The 11,383-nt window shown below is 34.2% G+C and overlaps 1 protein-coding gene across 6 annotated transcripts; it reads left to right on the forward strand.

Annotated features, from left to right (window-relative positions):
* The first annotated feature begins 1,635 nt into the window (after window positions 1-1,635).
* On the forward strand, window positions 1,636-4,443 carry LOC116209805 (thiamine pyrophosphokinase 1-like). 6 transcript variants are annotated; one of them, XM_031543509.1, is made up of 7 exons: window positions 1,636-1,869; window positions 2,002-2,103; window positions 2,574-2,578; window positions 2,865-2,948; window positions 3,215-3,316; window positions 3,407-3,656; window positions 3,983-4,443. In XM_031543509.1, exons 1-7 carry the CDS (start codon window positions 1,737-1,739, stop codon window positions 3,985-3,987), a joined length of 681 nt encoding a protein of 226 aa, XP_031399369.1. In that variant the 5' UTR covers window positions 1,636-1,736; the 3' UTR covers window positions 3,988-4,443. The 6 variants fall into 6 exon arrangements, with proteins under 6 accessions (XP_031399369.1, XP_031399365.1, XP_031399368.1 ...); XM_031543505.1 differs by having other exon boundaries at window positions 1,643-1,869; window positions 4,038-4,443; XM_031543508.1 differs by lacking the exon at window positions 2,574-2,578 and having other exon boundaries at window positions 1,646-1,869; window positions 2,007-2,103; window positions 2,876-2,948; window positions 4,038-4,443.
* The last annotated feature ends 6,940 nt before the right edge of the window (window positions 4,444-11,383 follow it).

Below are 11,383 nucleotides of genomic sequence, written 5' to 3' on the forward strand. Positions count from 1 at the left end.
AATTGAGATTCTAATGATAGGATTCTGATAGAATTGGGCCAGAATAAAATCCCGAATCAGCCCAACCAAACGGGCCCTGAATGATATTAACCATAAAAAGGAAAAAAAAGAAGACATTTTTTTTTAATTGGAATGTTTGGCCGGTCGAGGAGATTAAGGAAAATAGGGAAACTTTTACTAAAGGAGGTACAACTTAACCTCATCCGTGGGTTCACAGAGATATTAGAAACTTGTGGTATAATTCATGATCTGTATACGGTTCGCACCATGAACACCCTAATCGACAGGGATCTGGGTTTCTTCCCAAATCGAGAGTTCTTGGCTTTTCCCTAGAACTCTCGAGTTTTGGGTTTCTCCTCAAAACTCTCGATCTTGAGTTCTGGGAAAAATCCCATAACTCTCGGTCTGGGTGGGAGCGTATCGCCGGCGACCCTACCCCGACGGAGCTAGAGTCCGCGGGCGGTACCCTCACCTTGATACAACAAGTAAAGTAAAAGGAAAAACAAAAACATAAAAGGGAGAAGGAGAGAGAGGGGAGAGATAGAGATGAAGAGAGAGAAGAGATGAAGAGAGAGAACAGAGAGAGACTGTGAACGGAGGGGAAGGCTCCCTCGATAGCAGCTCCTACGAGGGCTCCGATGAGAGTGGGCATTAAAAGTCTGGATAGAGATGAGGAGAGAGAGGGGGGAAGGAGAGAGTGTGTGTGAGAGATTTTTTCTTTTTAATTTCATTTTATTTTTTATAATAATAATAATTATTATTATTAAATTATTAAAATAATTTTTTTATATTATTTTTTCACGTTAAACGCGCTCATAATATTTCATCTGCCACTTCAGAAATTGCAAACGGTGTCGGTGGATAACTGATGAAATGTAGTTATTTACAATAATTTAGGAAGTTTTGTACTCAATTGTTATAAAAAAAAATTTGTATTGAACTGTAACATCCCAAAAAAATTTAGCACCACACAAGCATTTTTACCTGGGACCACACCCATTGGGAAGGTCGTTGCTGACGTTAGAGGGCTGCGGCAAACACGATGGAGCCGGTAGTCGCCAGGGGAGAGGCCCACTGGCATGAAAGTGCAATCCATATCGAAAAGCACTTGTCGCAATGTCAACTCAATTATTAGAATTGGATGGTTGAGGTTAATTTGCGTCTCTCTCTTAATGGTGCCCTAATTTAGCTTGGAGCACCATCTGAAAATCCTTGAGGAGAAAAAAAAAAAAAAAAGAGAGAGAGAGAGAGAGAAATAATCCCCTATATTATTATTAGCATGTCAAATAATAGAAATTTAAATGAATTGTGTATACAGTTTGCTTGAATGGCTGTAAATGGTCGCGAATCTAGTGGGAAGGGATTCTTCCGTTGCCTTCTTGCCGACTGACTCTCTGCTTTGACCATTAAAACCCCCACCATTATTATTGGGAATTTTATTCAGTTCCCGAACATAACCGATCTAATTAAACACTATCGATTAAAAATGTAACATAATTAATTATACTTTATTACACTCAATAATATTTATTTTACAGTAGACTATATTCAACTGACATGTACCGATTGGTCACAGTAAAAACTTAAAAGAGCCTCGCTGGGAAGTTAAATCCTATTATTATTGATTTTGTCTTTGTCCGTTTCTTTCCCTCCCCTTCTCTTACTTAACTAACCACTGAAGATCTCCACTCTCTCTCTCTCTCTCTCTCATTCCCGACGGGCGAGGCGACTAAATCATGGAAGTCGTCCACCACTCCTCCGCCTTCCTCCTCCCCTCGGTCGCCCCCGACCACCGCCCGTCCCTCAACTACGCCCTCATCGTCCTCAACCAGCGCCTCCCCCGCTTCACTCCCCTCCTCTGGCAGCACGGTAACGCTTTTTGCTTCCCTTCTTCCTCCTGCCTCCACCCTTCTTCTCGTCCTCCGTCTGATCGCTAGATTCGGGCGGGGTTATGTGCTGGCCGGTGTGTGACTGTCGTGTGTTGCCTTTGTTGTTGTTTAGAGCAGCACAGCTGCGGCTCTGCGCTGATGGAGGCGCCAACCGGGTGTTTGACGAAATGCCCGGCTTGTTCCCTCACGAAGACGCTGTTGCCGTCAGAAACCGGTGAGTTGCTTTTTGCCTGTGTTCCCTGGACGTTTACTTTGTGAATACGGGCAAGCTCATGCTCACTTTCAGCTCCCGTAAGAGTGCTCTGTGAATCGTTTGTGGGTTCGTTCCGTGTTAATGGACGAATTTGGGATTGAATCCTTCTAATTTTAGCTCTAGGTCAAAATTTGGGAAGATTGCATGGTGCTTTCTGGTATGATCTTCCAAGAACAAATCGGCGATGAAGCTGTGAAGGAGCTCGAGATAATATGAATACGAATGTGAAGATACTTTTTTTCTTCTGTTACTTAGGAGTAATCCACTTAAAAAACATAACATACCGGAATCTTCAGATCAAATTGACTCCTTTTTTTAATTTTTCTCGAGAGTGGGAATTGATTCGCTCTGTTCCCGCCTGTGTTTTGTTTTTAGTAGAGTTATCTTTGTTCGTTGCCCTAATTGATCTGGATTATACGTTCCTTTCACAGGGATGGTGAGTTGTTAACTAATATTATTACATCATCAGCGACACTGAAGATCACATTAGGTAGCCTCGCACCATGCTCGCGGCTCCTGGGCTTTATGGACATGAACAGTCGATGTTATCATTTTTCTGGCTTGAAGCCTAGTAAATCATATTTGACTGGTTGCGGTTATATATTATACATAATATGCAATTTGACTGTTAGAAGTTTCTGAAAATAGTCTAAGAACACCTTTTTCAATGGGGCTTTGTATCTAAAGAAAGTGGGAGTAAAGTTTGTTGAATTGACTTTCAGATTTCTTTCAGGTACAAACCGGATGTTATCAAAGGTGACATGGATTCTGTTAGAACAGATGTGGTGGATTTTTACATCAAACTGGTATTTTTCCTTCCTGTTGACGATCTTGAGTAATGGGATGACGTTCATTTATAACCTATTTGAAACTCGGTGCTGATCTTTCCCCCTGCATCTTGCTCCTTCTATGTGTTTTCTGAGATAGCTTGAAAATTTTCAAGCTAATATATCTGTCTTAACAAGAATATTGCCTCAAAATTTATTTTGGTGCTATCACTCTTTCTTCTATATCAATATTAATGCAATTCCAACTTCTGGCTGAGCACTTTTATTCTTGCTAATTGGTGCAGGGAACTAAAGTTGTAGATGCATCTCATGATCAGGACACCACTGATTTGCACAAATGTGTGTCCTTCATCTGTGATTTCACTCCCGACCTAGAAAAATCTAAGGTGAGTTTCATTATTGGAACTCCTTACCTTCCTGATGCTTGAACCTCTTATCTTTATTTTTAAACTTAATTCGTTGTGAACTATTGGCAGTTATGTATCTTAGTTGCGGGAGCACTAGGTGGACGATTTGACCATGAGGTTGGAAATATCAATGTTCTATGCCGCTTCAAGGATACAAGAATAATCCTTATATCTGATGATTGCCTGATACATCTGCTTCCAAAAGCCCAGAATCATGAGATCCATGTTTTGTCATCTGTTGTGGGTCCACACTGCGGACTTATTCCAATTGGGATGCCATCTAGAAGTACTACAACAACCGGTCTCCAGTGGGATCTCAGTGAGTTCCTTTTCTTTCTGACTATGCATATCGAAATTTAATTACACACCCAGGGGATGCCAACCCTCAAGTTCATAAACAAATTGCAGATATAATGAGTCAAGACCATGAAGGAGATGGATGTTAATAAGTATCATTGCAATATTACGGCTTTTCTTGTAGTCTATAACTATTTTCTACTGCTTTTCTCCAATTGGGTATCCTTGGAGCAGCTGCATTCGATGCTTAAATGCATGGCATTCCCACAAGAAATTTTTTTGTGTAAATATCGAATTCAAGTAGCTTGTAGACTAATGAGTATTATTCGTGTAATTGTATGGACACAGGGTGAGCTCCGATTTGGTGTGTACCTGACCTATGTCCATTTGCTGATTATCACAGGCGATACAGAGATGAAGTTTGGAGGGTTAGTTAGTACATCAAACATTGCAAAGGGGGAGACTGTCACTGTGCATTCTGATTCTGATCTGCTTTGGACCATATCGATCAAAAAGTCCCAAGACAGTTCGCCGTAAACATGTCTTGCAGAAGCTACCAATTCTGTCGATTTTATGATTGATTCTTTATAATTGCTGAGGGTGGAATCTTCCTCTGTCCATATTGGATCCGTGTATTTGTTCTCTACTATTCAACCGTGTTTCTCGTATTCGATTCAAATAATTGTAATGCATTTTCTTGTGCAACAATTTGTCGTGTCATCAAATATTGTAATCTGAGTTCCTCTTGTGCAGACGTCAGTAGCCCATTTAGTTTTATTGGTTCAAAAACTTATGTCGCACGTAAAAAATCTTTGGGTTTGTTTGGATTCTCACCTTTCAATTATATGGGATTTCCTAGGGTACCTTAGATCAAAATGAGAGGTGCACCTCAACTAGATAGATTTACTTAATATTCCCTCTCTCTCTCTCTATTTTTTAGCTAGCTCACAACCTGTTGTGTGTAAGATGAGATGAGAAATATTTTGTAAAAATTTAAGAAATGTAATTTTAATTTTTTTTTCAGTTACTAAAGTTCTAAAATTTCTTGAAGTGGTATCCAAACGGACGGAAGAATGTGCAACTTGTCCAATTTGGAACCCAAATATTTTCTATTTCCGAAAAAAATCTAATTCATGAAATCTAATTTTTAATGTTTTTTTCAGTTGCCAATGTTTTAAAATTTCTTGAAGTGGTTTGCAAACGGACGGAAGACTGTGCAACTTGTCCAATTTGGAACTCACAATATTTTCTATTTTCAAAAAAGTCTAATTCATCTAAGTTTTAATATTTTTTCTAGTTACCAAAGTTTTAAAATTTCTTGAAGTGGTATGCAAACGGACGGAAGAATGTGCAACTTGTCCAATTTGGAACCCAAAATATTTTCTATTTCCAAAAAAGTTTAATTCATGAAATCTAATTTTTAATTTTTTCCAGTTACCAAAATTTTAAACTTTCTTGAAGTGGTATGCAAACGGACGGAAGAATGTGCAACTTGGTCAATTTGGAACCCAAAATATTTTCTATTTCCGAAAAAGTCTAATTCATGTAATCTAATTTTTAATTTTTTTTTCCAGTTACCAATGTTTTAAAATATCTTGAAGTGGCATGCAAACAAACGGAAGAATGTGCAACTTGTCCAATTTGGAACCCATAATATTTTCTATTTTGAAAAAGTCTAATTCATGAAATCTTTTTTTTTCCAGCTACCAAAGTTTAAACTTTCTTGAAGTGGTATGCAAACGGGCGGACGAATGTGCAACTTGTCCAATTTGAAACCCAAAATATTTTCTATTTTCGAAAAAGTCTAATCCGGAGATCTCATTTTTTAAATTTCCGAAATTTCCATATTTTGACTCAATTCTTTTTTTTTTTCTTAATTTCTGAAAAGCCAATATTCATTCGTTGCTTCTCCAAATTGGATCGAATCAGAGTGTCATTTAAAATAGAGCGCTTAAATTGATGATCTACTCAAATAAATCCTTAAAACTTAAAATGTTTTTAAGGGATCTTTTGATTTGAATGAAAAAGCTTCCTCTCTTGTGTTATTTCATCTATTATGATCTAACATTTCATCCGCAAATGAGAAAGTGCACGTACTAGTTGATCATAATAATGCTTAAGAAGAACGTAGGTATCACTTGGAAAGTATGTTTCAAGTATTTCATTCATTGATTTGTTGAAATAAATATGTCTTACTTGATGATAATATTCAAATGCTTGGAGATTATATTTGTTTCAACTTTCCAGAATTCTTTCAGTGATCAAACAACAGCCAAAAGTGCTCTTTAAAGTTTATCAATTAGCTCCAACTTTCCCACTATATATCGTATGTTATAGTATATTTCAAATAGTGTATAATTGCTCCAATATGATTTTTTTAAATACAATTTTCAGTGAGTTAATGATTAACAGAGAGAGAGGGAAAAGAAGAAGAAGAAAAAGAAGAAGTTCCAAGCATTGAGGTCATTAACAATTCAAAATGAGTTTTCTTTCATACTCCTCACTTTAAAAAAATGATATTTGTTCTAAAGATGGCTAATAATATTGCGATTTGACTAATCGCTGAGTCTTTTCATAGAATTAATATTAGGAAAAAAAATACCGCACTTCGCCTCCGGTCCAAAAACTATCTCATATAATTATTACACACATGTACTATGAAGAAATTATTATTTCTTAAACTCACTTATTAATAATGATAATATTTTAAAATAATGTGATCAGAGTACTCATAAATCCATAAATTATATTTATAAAAAAGTCCATGAATTATAAACTCATTATAAAATAACTATCATTATTATCTATAATTGATTTTATTATAGAAATTCAAATATTTGAAACAATCACATATAGAAAACAACCGACAAAATATGATCTAGTGATATTATTTTGAATATGATAACCCGCACTTCGTTGCAGGTATATTTTTTACGAAATCTAATCATCATATCGAGACAATCTATGTTTTACTTTTTGTATATTCCAATGCAAAGACGCATAATTATTAGGGGTGTGCACGGTTCCGGGTATACCCGGGTAACTCGTATTGAAAATAGGATAGGTTCCGGGTATTAAAATCAGGAACCAGTGAAAATCGATTCCAATTCTGGTTCCTGCCTATAGGGTACTCGGAACCGGTTGTTTATTTAAAAAAAAGGAGGAAAGAGTAAAGTTATTGCCTCTTCTAATGAATCATAGCAAAAACACTTTGTTGTGTGAAATCGTATTATGAATATTTAATTTTGTAGATGGATTGATGAGATATATTATTTTTTGTTGTTGTGGATTAATCTAAATTTTATTGATATTCTATTTGACGTGATTACTGATTATGTATGTGACATTTTCGGTTTTATTTAGTGAGAGAAAAAAATTTACAGGTTTCAACAGGATACCCGTAACCTGTGGTATGATATAGGTTCCGGGTAGGTTTCGATTTCAGAATTCAACAAAGTAGGGTTAGGTTCCAAAATCTTGGGTATCGTGAAAAATATATGGTATCCAAAACCGATCACCCCTAATAATTATATCTATATAAAATATTTAAATGTATTCTTTTTACATGACTCGTTCAAATATATATAGCTTCTAGATATATCTTTCTAGATATATTAATAATGTCATGATCATCATTTAATCATTATCTTTGTAAATTTTTTCATTGATACTAAACTTGAATTTATGATTATCCTATCTATTAAAATTTGAGTAGACGATCAATTTCATCTCTAACTTATGCAAGTTGCATCAATTGGATCTCCAAGAAAAATGTCACATCAATTTAGTTTCAAGTCACATCAATTTCGTCCCTAGTCATATTAATTTCGTCTATGACCACATTAATTTAGTCCTTGAGCATTTCAATTTCGTCATTGATCACATTAATTTGGTCATTGGTCATGTCAATTTGGTCATTGATCACATCAATTTAGTTTCTCCGCTTGATCACATCAATTCAGTCATTGTTTGGTCACATCATTTTAGTCCTTGTCAACATCAATTCTTGACATAAAAAAAGTCCATTTGGTATCTCCCTTTGTTTTACTACTCTCGTCTTCTAGGCAAATTTGCCGCATTCGTTCACATTACTCGGACCTTCGATTCCCGTGTTTATGGTGGCTATAAAAAAATTTATACATAGAACTACTGCTTATGATCAAGATTCGAGACAAAAAATGAAGAAAAAAGCTAAAAAAATGTCGTTGAAATTCGGTTTTCACTCATAATGCATAAAACTTGGGAGAGTGATATCTCTCAAACCGTGCAACGAAATTATAAGCCGTAAAGTAATGTAACTTTCTACAATATGAGGAATCTGTCTATATAATTTTTTGGACCAATATTGACTTTATAAGAATTTATTTTCATGTTTTAGAGAGAGAAAAATATAGTTCATTGCTATGTTTTTGGCAAGTTTATGCTGAATTTGTTCATGGTCTGGTTGACAAAGTTTTCCTTCCTGTCTTGTGTTTGTGGGGTCAGTAGATATCATATGGTAAGACCAGCAAAATTTAGCTATTCAAATAAAATTTTGGTAAAAACTGGAAAAAAGGAAAAGAAAATTTTAGTAGCTATTCGAATATATTATTTTTTTCCTTTTCCAAAAAACGAGGGAAGCATCTCTCTAAAATTTTCTTACGTCCCTGCACTTCTTGAGCATATCCGTCCAGTACGTATGCTGTCGGGGATTCATGGACCCCAGGGATTATTGGAGCTAAGCACTAACACCCCAGCTCAAAAAAGTTTTTTTTTTAAAAAGTACTAAGCTTACTAAATATTTGGTGTTTTAGGCGATTTTTTTAGTATTTTTTGTTAAAAAGTTTCATGCACAATGTGGTAAGTAATTTAATGAGTTGTAATAAAATTTTAATTGGGTATTTCTCAAATTTCTTATTTTATTTGTTTACTCGGTACATACGGTGCTGGGGATTCACGGAACCTTGGAGATTAGTCAAGCTAAGGACGGACATCCTCGGATGAGAAAAAGTTTAAAAAAAAAAAACGAAAGTACTAAACTTACCGAATGTATTTAAGTTAGCTCTTTTAGTACTTTATGTAAAAAAGTTTCCTTCCCAATGTGGTCAGTATTTAATGAGTTGCAATGAATTTTAATCAAGTATTTCTTGAATTTCATATTTTATTTGTTTGCCCGATACATACGCTGCAAGGGATTTAAGGAGCGCTATGAATTAGTCGAGCTAAACACGGACACCCCAAGTCAGAAAATGTTTTTTTTTTTAAAAGTAAGTACTAAACTTACCAAATTTTTGGTACTTTAGGTGTTTCTTTTAGTACTTTCTTATTTTATTTGTTTGGTCAAATCTCCATATTTTCATGTAATAGTCATTATCTTACAATTTTGTTTGTTAACATTTTGGGAAAATTACAAACAAAATCCTAAATTTTGTAAAAAGTATTAGTTTTGTCATAAGTTCTACTTCGTAACAAAAAAATCACACATTATGATAATCGTCTCAGATTCGGCCTCCGTTACTATCCTATTAAAATTTTCGTCTATTTTCATACACGAACTTTATGGGACTCACCAAATTTGCATATTATTTGATCATCTTCTTTCTTCTTTACAAAAATAACCTAAGTTTTCATAAAAGTTTCAGTTTTGTTTTAGATTTTGATTTGTAATTTTTTAAAAAATTCATGTCAACATCCTATTTTGGTCCACCGACTCCAGGAGAGAACATCAATAGCATTCCTGACTACAATCCAAAAATCATTATAGAAGAAGACCAAGTAAATCCAGAGTTACTATTCACAGCCGAGTCAATCGGATTACTTCCCATTGATGGAAGACAAAAATGATGATTTTACCCCTCCTTGTGATCATGCTAGGTTGTCGATTTCGAATTTTTCTCATGCTGCGATCCTCCATGTATCATTTCTGGGACCGTTCGGTTGACATGGTTGACCCGGCTATGTATAGTAACCCAGAATTTGCTAGGTCTTCTTTTGTAATAGTTTTCGGGTTGTAGTCAGGAATGTCATTGATGTTCTCTCCTAGAGCTAGTGGACCAAAACGAAATGCTGACATGTATTTTTTTTAAAATTACAAATCAAAATATAGAACAAAATTGAGACTTTTATTAAAATTTAGGTTATTTTTGTAAAGAAAAGAGAAGATTAAATGATGTGCAAATTTGGTGGATTCCATAAAATCCACGTAGGCAAATAGACGAAAATCTTAACTGAATAGTAATGGAAGTCAAATCTGAAATAATTTTCAAAACATATGATTTTTTTGTTACAAAGTAAAATTTAGGATAAAATTGAGTTTTTTTACAAAATTTAGGCTTTTTTTTATTTTATAATTTGCCCTAAAATTTTTTTTATTACCGTATCAAAAATTCTAATTATTCCGCACATGGAGAATTCTGACGATGTGCTGGACTATTGCCGAGGTCCACCTGTCGGATGCTGTGGATTATTATTATTATTATTATTATTTGTCAACTTTCTTTGACTGCTTTCTTGTCGTTCAATGCCAGTCAAAGGTGTCAATTCCACGAAACTGTCTTTTCATTTTTTTTTTGGCAGGCCATGTGATACCTTGCAGCTGAAGGAGGCGAGCATACTCCCCTTTAATAAATTAATAATGACTAATTACATCAAATATTTCATATTATCACCCATCTTTTAAATTTATTTTATGATTTAAAAATTACTTAGCAAGTCCCATGATTTATATATGATTCTAAATTTATCATTACGTTAATTTCTCTATTAACATTTATCAGTGATGCTGACGCGGAACGTAAGTAGACCCAGTCTTGCTACTTACGTTTCATTGACAGACAAATCGACGACGTGATAGATTTGGAACATAAAATAAATCATAAGTTTTTTTGAGTAATTTTTAAAACATGAGATAAATTTGATAAAATGATAAAATTAGGAGATATATAAAATAAAAACTCCATTAATAATCCCAATTCTAAAATTTTTCCTTGTTTCTTATTATTATAGTTTTATCAGAACTGCGACATTAATAGTCACACTGCACATAGCCCATAAATGCAAATATTTACTTAAAAATAAGAAGTACAATTTATAATTACTGATCGAAAATCGCAAAAAAAAAAATTTCTTTAAACATATAACTTTTTGTGGAATATTCTACAAAGTGTTCTCGAAGAATGTTGAATTACACACTCATATAAATGTCGAGTTATACTTCCCCGCAATGTACTGGTTTATACCAATCTATATATAATAGTGCATTGCTTAAATATAAGGTAAAAAATAGCTATATTTTATGTAGATTGAGAATTAGAGGAGTGAAACAAAAATTTGCGCGTACTAAAATATTCCAAGGACATAATATTTTCTTTATGAGATTTTTAGGTTGAACTCTTTTTTCTAAAAAAAAAAATTAATCCACAATATATGCATGTTTAATATTTTAGCTTGCTTTTCTTTTCGGTAAAGAAAATTTAGTATTTCTTGGTGGAGGTTCTGCATTACTAGTAAGCATTTAATTAAATGCAAATTTATTATTACATAATCTTAAAAAATTATATATATATATTGATGTCGGAGACTCCAAAACTCGATCGACACGCGATGCGTGGAACGAGAGGTTTTATTAGAGTTCTATTATATACTTTCACATATAATCGTGGCCTTAGATGTCCCTTGCCATGGTCTTCATCATATTCCAAACATCCTTATAGTGCGTTTGGTTTCAGAGTTAAAGTAACTTTGATTTTGATTTTGATTTTGATTTTGATT

This window comes from Punica granatum, chromosome 6, assembly GCF_007655135.1.
Source record: "Punica granatum isolate Tunisia-2019 chromosome 6, ASM765513v2, whole genome shotgun sequence".
Taxonomy (NCBI): domain Eukaryota; kingdom Viridiplantae; phylum Streptophyta; class Magnoliopsida; order Myrtales; family Lythraceae; genus Punica; species Punica granatum.

Bases quoted from the DNA above. Each gene is read 5' to 3' on its own strand.
- LOC116209805 (XM_031543505.1), top strand. From the start codon at position 1,737: ATGGAAGTCGTCCACCACTCCTCCGCCTTCCTCCTCCCCTCGGTCGCC. The intron at 2,949-3,214 runs GTATTTTTCCTT...TAATTGGTGCAG, and splicing joins TGGATTTTTACATCAAACTG to GGAACTAAAGTTGTAGATGC. The intron at 3,657-4,037 runs GTGAGTTCCTTT...TGATTATCACAG, and splicing joins CGGTCTCCAGTGGGATCTCA to GCGATACAGAGATGAAGTTT.